The sequence below is a fragment of the Mastomys coucha genome, unplaced genomic scaffold, assembly GCF_008632895.1.
Source record: "Mastomys coucha isolate ucsf_1 unplaced genomic scaffold, UCSF_Mcou_1 pScaffold14, whole genome shotgun sequence".
Classification (NCBI taxonomy): domain Eukaryota; kingdom Metazoa; phylum Chordata; class Mammalia; order Rodentia; family Muridae; genus Mastomys; species Mastomys coucha.
The window spans coordinates 98988815-99009502 of NW_022196896.1; the positions used below are offsets into that span (position 1 = coordinate 98988815).

A 20688-nucleotide genomic window follows, 5' to 3' on the forward strand; every position below is an offset into this window, starting at 1 on the left:
TCACAGTACAAGATCATTCATCTGACACCAAAATATTCAGGGGCCACTGTTAAACTCTGAGAGGCATGGAGCTCTGAAGATTATACCTACAGGCCAAGCAAAGACTAGAGCACCAATGATCCCATAGTCCCCTGCCTCTGCCAGCCAGGGTTTTTAAGCAGCTTGGAAATAGCAGCTCATATGTTCCTCACAATCACCCTTTGAAGGAATGATGTTATTATCCCTAGTTTAGAAATGAGGAAACTGAGGCAGAACAGGTTAAGAGACTTCCCTGGTCAGTCCAGTGTCAGCAGCAAGCTGGGCTTTGGGTCTTGGAGACCTGGCTTCTGTGTCTGCTGATCGATTGGCCTTTCCTTTGTCGCTCATCTAGTGAAGGTGTTGAAATACTATCAGAACCACCTAGTCCTTCTTACATGTCTGAGAGCACTGGAAAGGGCAGAGTGTCTGAGAGTTCTGGACAAATGACTGGACAAGTCCGAACCAGTTCTCGGCACAGGTAATTCAATTTGTTTCAAATTCTGACTTTCCCACAGATTTTTGTTTCTCAGTCTAGCTTTGTGTGCTTATTTGGAAAGGCAGATTAACAAAGGGATTTACTGGGGTTTCCAAGAGCAACCTCCTTTTCCTTGGCTCCAATCGCTGGCCTGGGAATTCACTAAGTAGCCAATTAATTCATTTTCTCCTCTCCACTCATTCATCAAATTCTGATTCTACTTCTTGTGTGTGCAGGACACCTTATGGGCAGCAGGAGGGTGTGTGGAGAAAAGCTTAACTTAATGGACTAGATCTCGCCTGTGCTTTGAAGCCATGCTTAGTGTTCTTGTGTACACGGCCATGAAAATTGGGAGCCTAAGCCAGACATGGGAGCACATGCCTGTAATTCTTAGCCCTTTCAGAGGCAGAGAGGCAAGAGGATCAGAAAGCTCACTCTCAGTTACATGTCTAGTCTAAGGCCAGCCTGGGCCACATCTGATTCTGTTTTAAGAACAAAACCAAACAAGGTCAGCAAGATAGCTCAACAGGTAAAGGTGGTTGCCAACAAGCCTGATGACCAGAGTTGTGGTTTCTGTGCTCTTTGGGAGAACCTTCCCTCTTCTCTCTGGAAGACTGTGTGAGATGTGTTTTATTGGTCTCACATCTACACAAATAGATTTCACATGAAAGTTCAGAACCAGATATCCTCACAGGGAAGCAGGTCTCAGCTCTGCTCAGGCTGGATAGAATGGTGATGTAGATTCCTGTTCTGGGCTCCATGGTACCTAATATAGCTGAGTAAGGATGCAGGTGCTCTTTCATTCCTAGGGTCCCTATATGAATAATCACAGATTTACTAGTTTTATTCTCTAGACAATAACTGGGCTTTGGAGGCCATTTGCCAGTGTTCCCACATCCAGGTGACAGCAGCTTAGCTCTTCTGAGGGTCTCTCCTAGCTGACGGTGGTCCTTTGCTCACACTCGTCGCTGTTTCAGCTACACATGGGCATCATTTCTCTGATTATTGTACTGTGTTATGTGGATAATCTTCCCCAACCCTAACCATACAGAGTCAGAGTGAAATGCATGCTTATACAGACATGAGCAGTTTAAGGCATGAAGGGTCTATTTTGGCAAATAGTTTGAGGGTACAGTGCACCATGGTCAGGAAGCCATGAGGATAGTTTACTGCCACTGCTTCACATTGTGTCCATAGTTAGGAAGCAGAAAGACTTGAATGTTGATGCCTAACTTATTGTCTCATTTTTATTGAACCTGGGGTCTCACAGTTCATAGGATGGTGTGGCCCACCTTCAGGGCAGGTCTTTCCTCCTGTTACATCCTTTTGGAAATGGCTTGTAAGACAAGTTCAGAGGTGTGTCTTCTAGGTGATTCTACTAAACCTTGTCAAGTTGACAAAATTAATGACAGGCAGCAAACATTCAAATTTCACTAGCCATTTTCTTCTGCTGTGCTTAGCTGTTGAGTTTGGCTCTCTTTCCTTGTTTTCTGTAGGAGGTGGGAATCGCTCTGAGGATGAATTGGGGTGTTGAAGTAAATGAAGGTTGTGAGGAGAGTTTGGTACCATGAGGATGGGGAGGAAGGCTTTGGGAAGTTGTCAGAGGTGAGTTATGTGAGGTAGATATGTCTCGAGGATTTCTACTGCTCTGTGGGAAGACAGACTGAAGCTTAGAGTCAAGATCCTGTTCTGCTTCACTGCAATCGTCCAGAAGCATTGTAGAAGTTTGCACTCTAAAGCCTCAGCTCCAATCCCAGCTCCCAAGTTCCTGGAACCACAGCAGTTCTTCTGGAGAAAACACTGTGTTAGCATTCCAGGTGGCCAAGCCTAGTCCCCTGAGATGCCATTTCTGGACTCACTATGCTGAGTTGACTCTGGGCCTCCGTGTTTTCTAAGGGCAAGTGATAGGCATTGAGAGCCTCTCAGAGTTCCCTGTGGAGGGATACCTAAGCATGTATGATATGGGTGGCTGTAAAAAAGCACGTGTCCGAAAGGCTAGAGCAATATGCAGCGTGAAAAAAAGCATTGGGTCAGCCCCTTGGTTTTCAGATAAGGCTTCTGATAGGTGGTAGGGCTGAACCACTTCATCCCATGAAGAGCCCTTCTCTTTCACTGCAGGACTGAAGAGATGGATGGGGGTGAGGGGGGCAGAATCCTCAGGAATACCTGGGTACCTGAAGGGAGTTGGCCTAGGGTAATACAATAGAATAAACTGATGAGACTCATAGCAAAGATTTGGGAAATGGTGTTAGGAGTGAGTTTTTAGGAAGATCTTTCCCATATTCTCATTTCATGGGAAAGGAGACTGACTAGATTCCCAGACTTGCCTAAGTAAGAGTTGGTCCCAGGTCCTTTAACGTCTAGATGGCATATAGTAATATATTACAGTGTAAGAAATTACCTCTCAAAACGAATGACTTAGAACTATAAACATTATTTCATAGTTTCTGAAGTAAGGAACATGGATGTGTTTTGGTTGTGTCCTCTGGCTCTGACCAAGAATCTCAAGACTCTAATCAAGGTGTTAGGTCATGTGACATGTGACATGCTTATATGAGGTCTTGAGTGGGAAAGCCTATTTCTGACTTCACTGAACAAGCTTTTTTGTTTTTGTTTTGTTTTTGGTCAGAATTCTGTTCGTTACAGTCTACTGGCCCAAGATCTCATACTTCCTACTGGCTGGAGGTCAGATGCCCTCTAGCCCCCCACCATGTGTTGCTTTCCGTGTGGCAACCTACATAGCTACTGACTTCTGTTAGTGTGAATGGGGGAAGAATGGCAGAGGTGTGCGAGACAGAAGCGAAAGAGTTGCCATCACCTGCTGTATCTCTCTCAGTGAGGCAGCCACTGTGCAGTTCCTACTCCTGAATGTCAGACACCAAGTCCTCTTCGAAGCTGCCCACCACCCCGAGTTCTTTCCGATCTGATTTGTTCCTTCTAAAGCAATGTAGTAGAAAGGGCAGGGACAGACATCCCTTTGGAAAAGATACTCTCAAAAAAGGGAGAAAACAGTTAGTAGGGTAAAGAACACTTTACCTCAAGGCCCAAGTGGTTACAGTTAATACTTATCTATTTGCTCCAAATAAATCCCTTCCCCCTTTTTTCTCCCTCATCCCCATTTCTCTTTTGATGGTCTTGCTTTATAGCCCAGACTGGGTCATCCCGTCTTAGCCTCCTGGCTGCTGGGGTTATAGGCATGCATCACCACACCCAGCCAAATGTTCTCTCTTTATTGTTAGTAATTTATTTGGTTATAAGAGAGACTATGAAAGGCATTTGACAGCCCCAGACAAGTTATTGACTCTCCCATACCCTCGATCTTCTCACCAGGATAGCAGTGTTAATTTCACAGAATTAATTAAGCGAGATGTCATATCTTTTCAAGCTGCCTCTTTGATCTAGGAGGCCAATGAGCATGAGCCGATTAGAAAAATCAGTGAGGACCTCTTTTCTCCTGGTTGACCTTTCAACTTTAAAAATTGTGAGTGCAGTAGCCAAAGTGATTGGACAGGAAGCCAATGAGAGGGAGAGCTCTGTGGAAAAAGGCAGCCAAAATTCATATTATTTCCTAATTGTGTGATGATATATTGACTTGCTAGGATGGTGGCATGGAAATTAATGTCACATCTCTTTAGGCCAGAGGCCTCAGATAAAAAAAGACAGTACCTCTTGTTTCTACAGAGGTCCTTCTTCTTGGCTTGCCAGGCCCACCACTTGCTGTATCATCTCATGGTTGTCTCTGTCTGTATACACATCTGTGTATCCAAATTTTATAATAATAGGGGAACATCTGTCAGCACAGCTTCATTTTAGTGCAACCTCTCTCAAGGGCCCATCTCTAAATACAACCACATTTTAAAGTACTGGTATTGAGGGATTCCTAGGTAGACACAATTCAGCCCAGTGCTGATGGTATTTTGAAAACACATTGAGATAACTGAAAACCCAAGAGAAGGATCGGAGCACTTTACTGCAGGGATGAGCTGTTGGAAACATAGAAGGGCACCATCCCCAGTCAGTACCCACTGAGGCAGAGAGTAAGGTAATGGGGTTTATCTTGTGACAGGGCTTCATTCGAGGATCTGTTCATAGTATAAGGGCTTGAAGCCAGACTCTTGTGAGAGTTCTTATGAAATTATTCCATGCTCTGCCCTCAAACCTGCTAAGCATCCTAATAGCTGTGCTACAAGCAGGCCTCTAATCCTCTCTGACTTCTCGTTTTCTCAGCCATGATACATATGACATGCATCCTCAGACACTCCCTGTCTGGTTCATTTTGCTCCAACCTAGAGACATGTTAACAGGGAATATTAGTACTCTAAAGAATCATTGAAAGCCTCATTTGAGTACTTCCCTCAGAACAAAGAGACTCTTTGCTAAGGGACTATTGATGCTCTCAATTTTCTACCAGACAGAAACTGCTCATAGCCCAAAACCATAATATAACTATATAAGTGATGTGTAATAAAATATACAGTCATCTGTGTTCCTTTAGTTTTATTCTTTTCTTGAGAGATGATCAGTGTCAACAGTGTGAAAACATAAAAAAATATGTATACATTTGATCAACTTATCTTACATACATACATGTCTTAATGAAACTGCTCACTCCACATGGTGGATGCTAATAAAGAATTAGAGATATGTGTGTGTATTGCATGTATTGTTTCATATCTCTCTTTTGCCCTACCCAATAATATGACTTGAAAAATCTTTCTATATGTGTGCATCTTCAATATTTGTGTCTCTGTTGTCTATGCATATACACACATATACTTGAGCTCAGTATGATAGTACATATGTGTAATCTCAGCACTCAGGAGGCTGAGGTAAGAGGCTTGGTTATTTAAGGTCAAGATATAAAACAAAAGACTGTCTCAAAACAAATGAATAACCACCCACATAGGTAATCAACTGCTGTAAAATAATGGCATAGAGGGTATAGAAGTGACTTGACTAATCTCCTAGGATGTCCTACAATGGAGAGGTCCAAATTAGACTTACAGATGACTCATTTTTATAACATAAGTAGCTCTATGCTTTGAATGCTGTCCTGAACTTTATTAAACACTTCTGGTATAGAGGTCCCTGGACCTCTCTAGAAGATATGATGTAATCTAGAGGATTCAGTGATATAACAAAACACCAAATGTCCAAGGGGCTTTGATGTCAAGGGGCTGGCAGATCAGGAGTCTGCTGAAGGCCTGGTCTCTCAAGATAGCATCTTGAACATCCCCCAAGCCTAGAAGGTGGGGTATGAAATGGGTTTCTAGTTCTCTCCAGCCCTTTAGGAAGGTAAAATTCTCATGGCCCAAAATAGCCAAGTTCCAATGTGAATTTGGAGAGAATACACATGTCTAAGCCATAGAAGATCCTGCAGGTGAAATTTCTGGGTCCGAAGTTCTTAATAGCATTTTTGTTTTGATTACAATCCATTAAATTTCAAAACCTGGACTCCACATACATGGGGACTGACAGTTTCTGTTCAGTCCATCCTGTTTGCTACAACTTTGTGTCTCATTCATGTTCCAAGTACTTGTCAGGCTTGGTAACAAGCTGCATCATGAGTGGATCTCATTATACCACTGTCTACAGAATGTGAGTAAGAGGTAGATTAATACAACGTACCTTGGGGTAACATAAATTCCCAAGTTTTCACCCTGCTGCCTCTTGGACACTATTGCCTGGCTGCTTGCTTTTTTTTACTTCCATTAGCAGAAATGTCTGTACTCTATCTTTCTCAGACCTCTACTCCAGCCCTTCAGTTTTACTTTCTGAAAGACCTCCCATTTACTTTGCTCCAACAGCTATACATTTTTCTCTCATCAGCTTTATAGTTGCAAGGTGACTGTGTTTCCCAAAAGAGCCACCCTTGAGTCTATACAAATTAGTCTATAATTGAAATAAGACACACTTGACAAATATTCAGTTATGGTGGTGAACATTTGCCCCACTGGCAAGAACTGGTCCTAAACGATGGACCCCTAGCTTTGTGAAGCTTCCAGTGAAAATGTCCACTTTCCACAGTGTTATAGCTATGTTAAAGAGCATTCTAGCACACTACTAGAATAAAGGGAGATCTGACCTATCCAGTGGGGCTAAAAGGAAAGTGTGCTTGTTTGGCAAAGAGTGCTTCTCCACCTCCACTGTCTACCAACACTACTAACACACAACACCCACTACTAGTGTTGGTAGACACCCAGTGTGCTCTATCCATATTCTCTACCCTACAACACACTGGGCTGGAGTAATATTTCTACCATGAGAGTTAAACACTGTCCCTTAGTATGGTGTTTTTTACTTCCCTCTCTTAAGGGACAGTGTTTAACTCTTCTGAGGCTAATTCCAGGCTCTAACCTTATACTTGAAATATCAGAGGGATGTGGGAGGATATTTTCCCAACCTGAGAGGGCCTGTTGTCGAAAAGCTGTGCTTTCTAGGGCCATGAGACAAAACATTTTAAATTAGTTTCAGAAATAGAATTTTGTTTTTGAACAGAACTTTGTTTTTGAACAGTGGTGGGTATTTTAATAGGAGGTGATGGTAAAATAGTCTCTTTAGCATACAATGAAAACTGTAGAAGTCAAATGGGTTTGCTACTGTTTGTTCAACAGGGTAGAATGTGGTCCATGCTACATAGGGAGGTAGAGGAGAGGATGGGCCTTGGGCTTTCCTCTGAAGATTCCATGAGGTTTTGAGTGTCTGCCTATGAGCCACTCATTAAAAATGGAACTCAATTACAAGCTGAAAATAAGAGACATTTCTGTTTTTCCAAGTCTTTGCCCACACCTGTCCCCCTCTTATGGGTGCCTCTACCCACCTGCCCTTGCAACATAGCAGGCTGGGCACCATGCCAGCTTTTCTTAGATGAAATTCAGGCCAGCCCACCACTGTTCCCCCAAGCCAGAGGCCTCACCCTCCTCCTCCTCTCTTGCGAGACACAAAGACCTTCTGTGACTCAAGCAGGCCATGGTGCTCATCGCCTGGTGGTTGTATTGCCCAACTTGCTGGGTAGTGAATGATGTGGTTTCCGTTCAGTCCCTGAGGCAAGCTTCTAGCTAGACCTACACACTATTTTATTCCATTATAGACCTCTGTGTGGAGATTTCAGGGTTCATCTGGTTCCTTTTGATGCTCTGGGTAGGTGTGAGTCGCTTTGTGCATGGTTCTGACTCAGAACAGGTGACAAAGCTTGGACAAGTTGAGCAACTTGTTCTGATCAGTGGTTGGGAGAAAATCTAAAGTAGCCTCATGCTGAAGCTTAGGATTTGAATCAGCTGGTCTGGGTATCTCTACCATAGATTTTCTCCCAAAGAGATATGAGACCCAGCTGGTCTGGGTACCTTTTTAGGCTTATCTATTAGCACAGGCAGACATGGTGCTGGAGAAGTAGATCAGGACAGGACTGGAAGTGAATGACTGGGCTTGACATACAAGCCACTCCGAATCCTTTCCAAACATCTTTAGGGGCCATTCTTATTCGGGAAAAGAGGGCATAGTAAGGAAACACTGGACCAGGATAAACCATTCACAGCTATGTCTTAAGATGGGCTGCTTCCATACAGTCTGGCACTCCCATTTCTTGTATTGAAACAGCAAAGCACCTGAGCATATGTAGCCTAACCTTTACACAATGACTCAGTGACAAATGCTGGATCTCCAGTCATGAGATCAAGCACTAGTGGCTCACCTAAGGAAATAGGGCACAGGGAATGAGATACCCATACTGTGCCAGGGCCTTTCCCTTGGACATGCCAACCTGGAAGTTTCATTCAGAATCATAAGAGGGTTGTCTCTCCAGGTGCTGACCTTCCTATTGCCTCTGCAGAAATACTCTACCCAGGGTCCTTCATGAAGGATGTCAAACATGTCAGGATCCATCACCCAGCCCAGGCAGTGAGGCTGTTCCAGTCCCCCTAAGGCATTTCCCCTAAGTAGGGAAGAGGGACAGATGAGTGTTCTAGTCACTGGATGGGTTCTGCCTGGTCCCTATGTCCATGCCTACCTGACACATCTAAGGTTAGGTTTAGAAGTTAAACTTTAGCACACAGGGCATTCCAATAAGCATCCAACCAGACCTAGAACACCTGCTTTCCGAAGGACCACATTCTGGGTAGGAAGAACGTTCCAATTCAGGGTGATCTGACCCTGCTTAAGTTCAGAAACCCAAATATTTTCTAAAAGAATAATCCAATAATTTCAGTTTTCAATTTTATTTGTTTTCAAAATGTTATTGAGATGTTGAGGAGAAACAGCCAACATATACATTCCGAAATTTCTTCATGACTGGCGTTCACCCACTCTTGATAGGATCTTTCTCTGGCTTTTGGTCTACTTCAGATCTCTTTGGCAGTCCCCCTCTGATGTTCTCATGTTGCTGCCTGGTGTTGTTTGAAGGCCACCAGGGCAGAACTCACTCATTGCCGCATCACAAGTGGGAGCGGTAATTGCGACTTGCTGTGGAGAAGAACAGATTTCCAGCAAGGACACCCATTAGAACACAGCCATCAAAATCCCGGTCCCTAACTCAGCTGCTTGGCGGGCAGTGGTGGCGCATGCCTTTAATCCCAGCATTTGGGAGGCAGAGGCAGGCAGATTTCTGAGTTCGAGGCCAGCCTGATCTACAGAGTGAGTTCCAGGACAGCCAGGGCTACACAGACTCCGTCTAGGAAAACAAATTGGCCACTGAGCTCTGGCGTCTCAGGCAAGAGATGCTGGTTACTACTGAAATCTGCCTCCATGAAGGTGTCTGGGAGAGCAAGTCCTAGAATTTGACTGCTCCCCCGCTCCCGCTCACCCTGCACTTACCATCATCGCCTCGTTTCCTACTCTTTAGACAGCTCTTCCGGTATTTTCTCTTGCTTCCACCTCTCTTGACGCCCTTGTGAGAAGCTCGGTTCTTGCCTCTCCTCATGCCATGAGTCTTTAGCTTGCGGCTGGTCGACATTGTAATTTCTGCCAATATGAGGGGCTTTGCAAGGCCGGCAGGGCCGGGAGTCCATGTATTTAAGGACTTGGCCATTGTGACCGCAAAGGGGTGTGGCTTAGCAGCCGGCTGTGGATCTCTTGTGACATCACTAGCCTTTGCTACACCTTAGTGGTACATAAGTAATAAGGAAGCAGTCTCTTCAGTGCTGGTCTGGTCCCCTTTTTAGGTTAAAGAAGGCTTTTCAGACAGGTATTAAACATCTAACTTCCACTCCTGTGCTTGGCCTGGGAAGTGCTTTACCGGTGGTCATTAAAGTATGTTTCTTGCCTGTAGAGAACTTAAAAATCACTGAGTGTGGATATTTATATGTGTGCATGTGTAAGTCTCAACAGTATCCTCAGGAAGCAAATGTATTTCCCTAAGCACTTGAGTCTAGGAGAGCTGATTTCAAAACTAGGAAGTTTCCTTCCCAGTCTTTACACCTTAGATACCAGGGACAGGGTTAAGTTTTGGTTTGTCTCATGTGTTTAGGGATCTTTGTCGATATTCCTGGTTTCCACTGCTACAAACCAGTGGAGCCAGAACCCTGGCAGATGTGACAGATATCTCCAAAGGGTTGCCACCTGTCATTTTGGGAGCCTGGAATGCAAAATGTTAAAAGTTTTGGTCACAATTTGTTTCTTACATAGGGTATGTCTAGCACGTGTTTGGGCACTAGGAAATGGTCTAAAGACATAGTCTAGAGACAGAAATCCTATGTGTGCAGCCAAACAGTGGATGGAGTTTTGGGACTCTTATGGGAGAGTTTCGGGGAAGGATTGTGTGCCCTGAAGGAAATAGGAGCTCCACAGGATGACCAACAGAGCCAATTAACCTAGACCCTAGGGGCTCTCAGAGACTGAACCACCAACCAAAGAGCATACAAGGGCCCCACTCCACCCCCACACAGATGTAGCAGATGTGCAGCTTGGTCTTCATGAGGGTGGAGCGGGGGATGTTCCAAAAGCTGTTACCTATCTGTGGGATATGTTCTAGCTGGGCTGAATTGTCTGGCTTTGGTGGGAGAGGACGTACCTATCCCTGCAGAGACTTGATGTGCCAGGGTAGAGGATGATACCTAGGGAGCCCACATCTTCTCAGAGGACAAGGGGAAGGGAGGGGAAGGATTGTTAAAGGGGATGTCCAGGAGGAGGGGCAGGGGGTAGGAGTAAAGTTAATAAAAAATAAAAGGAAAACAAAATTTAAGTCCTGTGTGTGCATGGACCTTTTAGCCTAGTGGATGAAATCCATTATGCCAGCGGTCAGGCATCTATACAGTTAGCCTCGTTAATGCTGTTGAGTGGGTGATTAAGAGATATCTTTATACTAAAGCAGCAGTTTAGGAGAAAGTATTTTATAGTGGCTTAGCCGTGGAAGTGAAAGGGATGCATTGGTTGAGGTAGAGAGCTAAACAAGGACCGAATCTTGGAGATGAATGTAGGGGATGAGAACAGATGGCATCAGGGAGTGACCTGCTTCTGTGTAATTCAGCTGAATGGATGCTCGAGTTGCCAGGATCAGGCTTGGGCTTTTGAATATGGGTTTGAAGTGCTTTTGCGACTTCCAAAGAGAAACTGAGCAATGATTATGGAGCATATGAGTCAGGTCATCTTGTCATTCAGCATTTTGGTCTTTATAACTCATATCAAGTTCATAAATAAATTTCAAGAGACACTGAAAGTTCCTTCTCTCTCCCCACAGTTATCCTTATCCAAGAACTGAGCAAGCATGTAGGAGGCTCCTAGCAAAGCTGGTGGAGTAGAAAAGAGGAGGTAGCTTAACTCCCCATCTCATATTTCTCATGTTTACAGGTAAGAATGATCAGATGTTTTGAATGCCGATTCCTTCCGTGGCTTAGTAGCTTTTCCCTGGTAACATCGGGTCATCCTGACACCCTCGCTACATTCTGAAAACGTCCTGGTGCACTTGAAGATGGTTTGGCAACTGCTTTTCTCCCAGCCAGCATCCCACAAAGCATCCCTTCCCTATCGGCCAAAAGGACTCCTTAGAGGTTAGTTTGGTTTCACTGATTCCTTGGTGACAGAGAGGGTAAAGCTACAGAAAGCAGTGTTCCACCTTGCCTTTTTGTATCTCGAACTCCTCTATTCATTTCAGTCACCTTTTTTTCCCCCTTACAAACAGACCCATGAGAACACATGATTCCCCAAGAAAACCAGGACTTAGTTTGCCCCTTGGAGCTTGGTGGTAAATTATTCTACCACAGAATGGGGTTCTCAATGAGCTTTTGTTTCCACATTTGTTAAAAGAATAGAATTTAATTTTCTTAAGTCATCCTATTTCTCCCATTTTTGTCCTACAATTCTAAGGATGATTTCCCCTACTTTGCCCTTTGACATTTATTCAAACTCTACTATCCTGTGACATTGCCCATCAGATGTAGGCAACAAGCTATGTGAAAGCCCATTTTTGGTCTGGATTGCTATGTGGTGTTGGCGTGGTAAGTTGGTTTCAACAGAAGACAGCCCATCTTGGTTCTGGTACTGGTTGGATTTCTCAGGACCCTGTTTCTATTGTTTGCAATAAGCAGGCTTCGTTAGGTGATTAGGTGGTCTCCAGGAGGAGCTGGCAGCTGTTGTGGTCCTCTCATAGTTATGAACATTTCCCCATAGTAAATGTTCTCTCCCAGCTGTGGATGTCTTTCCTCTCCGCCTTGCCTTATCCAATGAGACTCAGGATTTTGTTTCTTTTGTATGTTTCGGGTGAACAAAAGGATGTAGTTTCTAGTAGTAGTTGGTAGAGAGGAAGGTGGTGGGGAGATGGCCTTTGTTGAAAAGGAATGTGGATCCTTTTCTTGGAATTATTATTGGATGGACCGTCTCTCTTGAGCTGGTCAGATGGTCAAAGTAGTAATGTTTTATCTCCTATCAGGACAGCTATGGTCACACTTAGGACTAGATACTTCAAAACATTATGGACAGTTCACTCACCAGAATGAGAAGGATATGGTGAGGAACAGTAGTTCTACATTCTGATTCTCCGTGCTGACCTCTGTATTTCAGAGGAGCTGGACCTTTGGTCTAAGAGACTTTTTTATTTTCTTGGATGGTCTAAGACAGGATGCTATTTCTTGTTTCCAACTTCCACCTCCATAGAACCTGTTCTGCTCAAGGTGAGTTGAGATTACAGGGGAAAAGCAAATGGATTTCAGAGATGGTGAAGAGTGAACAGAAAGATCCTAGGTTCAGTTCTACTTCTACCATCCAGCTGAGAAACCTGAGGTGCAGAGAGCCATTTGTGGAGAAGTCCAATCACAGGCTAGGCAAGGGTTGGGCTGGGGGCCTGAGGGTTGGCTCTTATATCATACCTCCTGGGGTGGACAGAGCTGGATTGAACTTCAATCCCTATGGAGTTGCTCTCTGCCCTAGCGGAAAAGGCAGCTTCTCACCCCTGACCCCTTAGCAGCTTCAGAGAAAACCCCCACCCCATTGAGAACCATCTGTTAGCTCAGTTTGCTCACTGTCTCTCTACTCTGGATGTTGCTGTTTAATTTTGGTGTGGAAACAAACACAGCATGGACTCTTGCCTGAGCTGCTTCAAGTGAAGTAGCAGAGGAATAGCCTGGTAGATCTGTTTCTTCCACACCTTGGCTTGCCCCATGGGACTCAGCTTTTGTTCCTTTTATATCTGGGAGATAGAAGGAAATGGATAGCTTCTGATAGTTACTGGGAGAGGGGTGGAGGCAAGAGAGAGGGAGGGAGAGAGAAAGAGACTAATTTCCACAGGTAGGTGGATGGCATGGCAGTCCTTAGCTACACTGTAGTTCGGGGCCTTAAGGCCTGTTCTTCCTCTAGCCCTGTTCTTAGAAGGAAAAGTTCAGAGTCTTACTGTTGTGACAGTCATATCTCCAGTTTGATCCTCTCTCACCTCTAAACTCCACTGATTTTCCTGAGAACTACAATAGGTATCTTCACAGGGCCAGATCTGCCTAGCAAGTTAGGGCTTGGAGTTTATTAAGAGGGAGAATGGAAAAGTTTTCAGACAGCCCTTACCCATGGGTGGTGACTAACTTTGAGTTCGTTTCTGAAATCTAAGCCTCTCCAGATGTTGACTTCAGCTGGGGAGAGGGGACCTTCTATTCTGTTCACATGTACGCCCTGACTTGTGTACTGTTGCTGATGTTTTTTTTTTGTTGTTGTTGTTCAGATAAGCCACAGCCATTGGGGAGAGGCTAGGGAAGGTGAAAACAGATGAGGTTCAGAGCCTTCTGAGCCCAGAACACATCCAGTATCTTTGGTAGAGAATCAAGAGAGATCAGAGACACAGGACGAAGAGTGATTTTTTTTGTTTTGTTTTTTTGTTTTTTTTTTGTTTTTTTGTTTTTGAGAGGAGGGCTTTCAGTCAGCTCACTTCTATCATAAAATATTGGAAATATTTTGGAACACTTTGGTTCTCCCATATTTTCTACAGAATTCCCTGTGTCTTTCCACAAACAATTGCTAGCCCAAACATTGAGCGGTTAAAAGGGAGGGACTCTGTATCTATGAGAGACCTTTTATAAGTTCTTGTCCTGTTTAATTTGGGGTCCTCTTTGTCTAAAGGAATGTATACCTAGGCAGTGGAAGAGACAGAGCTGATCAACTCTTGCTGATCTCAAGGCTGAGAACTGCTCCCGGCTCCACAGTAGCTTCTCTACTTGGCTTAAAAACAGGTCCAGCCTTGGCTCTCCACTCTGCCTTTCTCTCACACTTGTGTTAGGATCATGGCAGAAGAAACACTAAAGGAGAGCGCTGGGAAAAGTGGTCTCTCTGGTAGAGGCAGGCTATAAATCTGTAGGTCCTCTAGGGGAATAAAAGTCTGACTTATTTGGACTTCATTTTGCTTTCCCAGAAGCCATCACTAATAATAACCTGCATGGTATGGTTATGCACAAAGCAAAGCCAAATTTCATGCTTCAGAAGGTCCCAGATAACATTGACCACTTTTCTGTCCCCACTAACCTTAGCCTGAATCTAAAGAACGTATCATTTGTCAGAATTCCATGGCAATGTAGTTTAGTCAGAGGCTAAATTCAGGCCTCATATAAGGGTGTTGGAAAGGCATGTTTTAAATTTCATATGTGCGTTAAATCACCCACTCTCATGTGGTCTAGGGAATGAATGTTTTAATCCATTTACTGAGCAGGGACATTTGAGTCAGAGGGTTTCTAGAGAACATATAGCAAATAGGCCCAGGATGTAGGTGATTTAGGCAAAGTCACAAATAATAACCAAAGTCAGACACTCTGCATAGAATTCCTCATCCCCAGTTCAGGCTTCTTGCCATGGGCCATGATGCACAGTTGAAATGTCTTTTCTCTGTTCTTCCTGCTCTCCTTTCTCATGCCTCATGGATTTCCCTAGCTCCTTTATTCTATTTAAATTCCAAGAGCAGTATGCTGGGTTCCTTGCCTTCTGGAAGTCCTTCCACCATCCAAAGGACATCATTTACTTTGAGAATACCCCTGAAATATTTGCCGCTAAGAAGGGGAAAGGTTCAGAGATTCCTCCATGTTCAGACCAGGGTCTTCATAATTGATGATTTAGAGCATTATGACCACTAGGCTGGTGCTGGGGCATCAGGCAGAGGAGGTGCCACATGGTCACACAATGCTTAACAACAAGGATGTATTTTAAGAAGTATCCTCAAGGAACCCAAAATTATGTCTTTATTGCCACCATTATTTTATTTTATTTTTTTTTATCATGAATGATATAACCATTCTGACCAGGCTTGGCTCAAGAGAGTATCAAAAGTCAGTTTTGTTCTCAGGGAGACAGAATATCTTTTAGCTTGTGGCTACAGAAAGATGGAGCTGACATCACTACCCATGCCCCGATAGAGTTCTCATGTGACGATCTCAAAACAACTTAGATGAAAGAAAGAAAACAAAGGAACTTTCCTGGCCTTTGTGGTCAAGGAAGTCAGCAGTAAGCAGAGACTTGGAATGCTTACCTTTTACCCCTGCCCCTCATGTCCCTGTGTTGGGAAAGCACATGTAACTTGCCTAGAAAAAGTTTAGGTTTTTAGGTAAGGACCAGAACCATACCCAGTTGTATTTGAATGCTGCAGTAGCTAGATTTATTGTCAAGAAGCTCTTGATACAGGGCTGCCTTATGTGAAGGGTAAAGCTATGAGATGGCCTGGCTTCTGGTGGGGACTCTGTCACAGGCAGAACTATGTTTCCTCCAGAGACCACTCTTCCGTGATAGGGACATTTCCTGGTTAAAGTAGGAGACTCTCAAGAGCTCTTCAGGTGAGCACACAGGTTGCTCCTGGCCTTTCTTAGTTGTCACTCCCTATACCATCTGCTCCAGGAAGTTTCTGCCTCTCAAAATAATTCTATCTATTCAAGGTGTAAGACAAATCTACTGGCATCTTGTTAAAAAATGAAGCTCGAGTGGCACCAACAGCCTGAACCCAGGGTCCCTCTGAATCCTGGGCTCTTTGTGATGCATACACCCCTGGCCTATGGCACCTGCCCATCTCCCTGCTCAGTCCAGGCACTTTGTAGACATGTACATATGTAGTGTACGCACCACTCTTTCTCTTTCTTCCTGCCTCTTGCACTTTTCTACCTGTGTTGCTATTCCTTGGGTTAAAACCCAAGGTCGTAAAAATGACTAGAAGTGTAGAGGTCCTGCTTTCATCTCCCTTTGTAAAGGAATCCTAGACAAGGCTCTCCGCATTGGAGATTTATCTCTTAGGACCTCATGGTCAACTTGACCCTGATGATTGGCACCGTCAAACTCCTATTTTACTCAGCCTTGACCTCAGGCATGTTCTGGGGCTCTCTCCCTTTCTTCCTTCCAGTTATTAAATCTGCCTTTGTGGGGCCCACCTTTATATGAACATAGCAGTAGCCCTGTTAGAGAATCAATGTTACCTTCACATACGTTATTACAGAGGCTGCACACATTTTCCTTTTCTTTCAGTGATGCCCAGGGAAGCTTCCTGCAAATGGGCTAACTGTATCACTGGTTGCTTGAAGACGTTCAGGGAACATTCCAAGTAGAAGAGTTCATATTCTCCACATTTCCTTTTCTACCTTTGCCTTCTCTCTCCAGCATCCCTCTCTAGCCGGGCTATCTATTCTCTCCTTCAAGCAACCTCCACTTCTATAGACAAACAATATTTAACACATGAAGAGTCAATAAGTGAATATGCTCATGGAAAATCTGATTCTTAATATGTATTAAATAACTGTTCTATATGTCAAAATCCAAGGACTCCACACTCTGTGGCTTCATCACCATATGAAATCTCATAAGGCCTCTTTTTTTTCATTTGCAATTATTATAATTTAGTTGACATTTAGTAATTCAAAGCAAATATTGTCAGAAACCATTATCATGAATCTATAAAGTGATAATTTCATATGCATTTATATATACATATACACATAAAGGCACACACATATATACATATATGTGTATATATGTATACATGTACATATATACACATATGTACCTGTGTGCATAGATGAGCTCCATCATGTACAAATTTAACTGCCCTTTGTTGATGTTCAAAGAACTATCAAACTATAAAAAATTTCTTCATCTATGCACATAAGGCCTCTTTTTAAGAAAATATAGCTTTTAAAGACTTATGTGTATGAGTACACTGTCACTGTCATCAGACACACCAGAAAGGGGCATCAGATCCCATTACAGATGGTTGTGAGCCACTATATGGTTGCTGGGAATTGAACTCGGGACCTGTGGAAGAGCAGTCAGTGCTCTTAACTACTGAGCCATCTCTCCAGCCCCCAAAAGGCCTCTTTTGGTCACATTTTATATTTACCACATTCTGTACTGATTGTTTACATGACTTCTTAGACATTGAACTTGAGGTTGAAGTTGTATCTCTGTGGTGTTCTTGGAAGAAGAAACAGGGTTAGTTAATTTTTAATAAAGGTTCTGGCTTAGAGATTTAATTACCATGTTGTTGGAGAGGGACTGAAGAAGGAGAGGGGAGACATTCTGGAAGAGCATAGGGATACATTTACTACCTTGACATATGACAGTATGGCCATTGGGTACATATCAATGTCAAAAGTTCTCAAATTGTACCCTGGAGATATTGGAACTGGTATGTTGATTATACCTCAGGAAAGACATTTTAAGAATTCAGTAAGTTTTCAAGTTCCTGCTCAAGAACTTCCTAGGATCAAGACACTGAGACCAATAGGGCATGCTTATCCAAAATGCCAGACTTGTGCTTGAAAGGCCCAGGGGACTTGACTTGGTTGGAATCACTCATATAAAGTTCTTATATGAATACTGATGAGAATCAAATCAATTTAAAGAGGTCTCAAAAGTGTTTGCTTGACTTTAGCGATATATCCCCATCCTTTCCTGGTCACCCAAGCAAGCTCTCATGCTGGCTGGCTTTCACCCATTGTGACAGTATGCCTTCAGTCATCAGGCCCTCTCTAGGAGAGTCTGTGTCACAGTCACTTATAAAGGGAGGATGGCTGGACTGATTTGGACTGATGGACTTGGGGTGAGGGAGAGGGATGACGGGGAGAGCAGCCAGAGGATATTATTTCAACCAGAATCTCACTGCTGACCAGAGTTTGGGACCTTGAGAAGATGGCGAAAGCCTGTACACGTTGGTGTCCATCATGTTACATGAAGGATTTTCCACAGAGATACAAAGCAAAGAAAATGCAAAGAAGGAACAAAAGGTACCGATGACGCTTTCTGATTACGAAGGGGACTCTCAAAAGGGAGTAATTACCATCTTAGCCTGGCTAATTTTCTAAAACCGGACACTTTTATCTAACATAGGCATGTCCAAACTATGCATGATTAGCTCGGAATGTGCCCAAACACATTTGTTGACAAATGCATCAGAATGTCAAAAGGTTAGACACCCTCGCAAGCTTAGAGCATAAAGTATAACTCATCATAACGGCTTCCAAAACTCTGTCTTAGCTGCTTTTTCCACATGCCCCTCTACTTCCCCAAACCATGAAATTCTTTTTCTACTTACACAGAAAGAACCAGATGTCTGTGTTCACTGCCCTTGGGCTATAAAGTCTCCCTCTGGTCTTGTCCACTCAATAGGAGACATTGTATCACTGGCCCTACCTTTTTGAAGGTGGGCTCTCAAATACTTTGAGACCTTGCCTTTGATGGCATTTTTCAGGTAGCAGAGTTAGTAAGGTCCCTTTGAAGAATGTTCCAGTGTTCCCTGACAGCTCCTCATTTTTCTCCTCAGTGAGGCACACGTTCTTTGGCTGAAGAAACTGCTTGATACCATGAAATACCAAGTCACATTTGTTCCCGTTGTTGACTCAAAGAACAGTAGGTCCCGCTGCAAGCCCAAGACCACCATAATCATCGTTGAGCTTGCTTCTCCACCCCAGGATCTCTAAATAAAACCTTTCTCGGAAAAAAAAAATGTTTCTGAGTGTAATTATTTAACTAAGAAGCAATCTGTGGTCCCTAGAGTACCCCAGACCCCCCTTTTTAATGTAACAAGATAGTGGGGTGTGGTAGGTTGAGAGAGAAGTGAGTCAGAGGAAATATGTCACTTTTTTTTCCTGTTTGGAAGATTACTAATGAAGTTCATGGTTGGGCTTTGGTTTGGAATAAGTTGAGATGCTCTCTGGCCCTGAAAAGGACTTAGTTTGATAACCTCTCTAAACTCTGCCAGATGCTGGGTAGTTTGCTGCTGGCTTTGGTGGTGTGAAGCCTAGTTCCGTCTGCTTACACTGCTAGAGTCATCTGTTGGTAGCAATGGAGAAACTTATTTTTCTAAGAAGAAGCCATGTCATTCCAACCCAAGGGCAGTGTAAGGATAAGAGCAAAGGAACAGCTGTCCTACGACGGTATTTGCCTGTTCAGAACACCTTTAAAGGGCAACATTCCCGAGTGTCTTAGTGTGTCCAGCTCTAATGCATGTTGGGACAATTGGGGGGGGGTCAAACATAGATATTCAGTATTTGTATAATTGAATCTTGCTGTTTTGTGTGTCTACACTATAGTTTGGTTGCCTTTCCACAGAGTTTCTTTATTGCTGAGTAATGCTGTTGTGCCTAGAACTGTTCCAGGTAATATTTGCTCAGAACCTCTAACGGAATGAAATAGGACTTGGAGTTATAGCTCCATAGAAGAGCACTAGTCTAGCTTGTGCATGGATTTGAGTTTTCTACTCAGCACCACAAAACAAACACACAAATGCAAAACCAGCGCAAGAAGATCCAATAGGTGCCCAAATCCTGAAACCCTTAGAGATTTTGTGGGAGAGAACTTTGGGAATCCAAGAGTTTAAATCCAGTGTGTAAGGCGTCCAAGAAGTTTATTGCTCAAAAATCCTGGAGGAAAGAACCAATTATGACCCAAGTTTTCTGTGAGTTCTTGGAAATGATAGACATTTGAAAGGTAAAGATCCAGGTAGCTAGTTTTAGACCTTGCAGGTGAGACCAGCTATAGTAAGTTAATGACCAGGGCTGTGATTCATTGTTACAGAACTGTAACAATGTATGTAGGCTGGATTTGGGCCTGTGGGCTGGTAGTGTAGCAAGCTTTTCTCTGGAACTAATACTCATCATGTTTCAGTGTCTTTATGTCATTGAGGTAACTATGATCTCAATTTGAGAATGACTCCAGCACACACAGGACAGGACAGACACCAAACTCTTAGCACTAAGAAGAGGAGGTGGATGTAAAAGTCCCACCCCTAGCCAAGAAGCGATTTGTTATTTATGGCCAGGAAAGGAAAATTGGTTTTCTCCAATGGAATGCCATTGACTATATCAGCCATGATCCAGACTCCATGCTCCACAAAATGAACTCCATGGTTCTCTCTCTTTCTTTCTCTCTCCCTCCTTCCCTCCCTCCCTCCCTCTCTCTCTCTCTCTCTCCCCCCCCCTCCATGCTATTGCTCTCTTTTTTGATATTCTTTGTTTTGTTTTGAGAAAGAACACAACCATGAATGTAGGTAGGATAGGATAATCTGGGAGATGGAGGATAGAAATGATATGATCAACATGTATTAAAATACAAAGCACTGAGGAGAAAGGAAGCTAGAGACGCCCTTCAGCTGTGTCCCAACTCTTGGATCACTAGCTCTTGAGAGATTGGGTTCTTTGTTCTCCATAATCTTTGTAAATTTTTGCTTCATTTTCCCAAGAGGTCCACAAATTGTTGTAGTAACATGTTCTCCTTTTTTTTTGGATTTCTTTTACAGAGGGGTCCTGCTACTTTTTAAGTAGTTTTTT

General features: G+C 43.5%; 1 protein-coding gene and 2 long non-coding RNA genes across 3 annotated transcripts in view; 2 read left to right on the forward strand and 1 right to left on the reverse strand.

Annotated features, from left to right (window-relative positions):
• Positions 1-8690: 8690 nt before the first annotated feature.
• Positions 8691-9492, reverse strand: Tnp1 (transition protein 1). Its single transcript, XM_031367904.1, has 2 exons — positions 9302-9492; positions 8691-8950 (listed from the first exon to the last, which is right to left on the reverse strand). The coding sequence occupies exons 1-2, from the start codon at positions 9438-9440 to the stop codon at positions 8922-8924; spliced, it is 168 nt and encodes a 55-aa protein (XP_031223764.1). The 5' UTR covers positions 9441-9492; the 3' UTR covers positions 8691-8921.
• LOC116088557 overlaps positions 9299-20688 on the forward strand; it is a 19690-nt gene continuing 8300 nt past the window's right edge. The window contains exons 1-2 of the long non-coding RNA XR_004117922.1: positions 9299-9671; positions 11163-11272. This is a non-coding gene — a long non-coding RNA (uncharacterized LOC116088557). The remainder of the gene's footprint in view (positions 9672-11162; positions 11273-20688) is intronic.
• On the forward strand, positions 17906-18851 carry LOC116088556. Its single transcript, XR_004117921.1, has 2 exons — positions 17906-18147; positions 18684-18851. It is a non-coding gene; the product is annotated as an uncharacterized LOC116088556 (long non-coding RNA).

Excerpts from the sequence above, each read along its gene's own strand:
- Tnp1 (XM_031367904.1), bottom strand. The coding sequence starts at position 9,440 with ATGTCGACCAGCCGCAAGCTAAAGACTCATGGCATGAGGAGAGGCAAG. Across the intron at positions 8,951-9,301 it reads TAGGAAACGAGGCGATGATG|CAAGTCGCAATTACCGCTCC; the intron begins GTAAGTGCAGGG and ends TCTTCTCCACAG.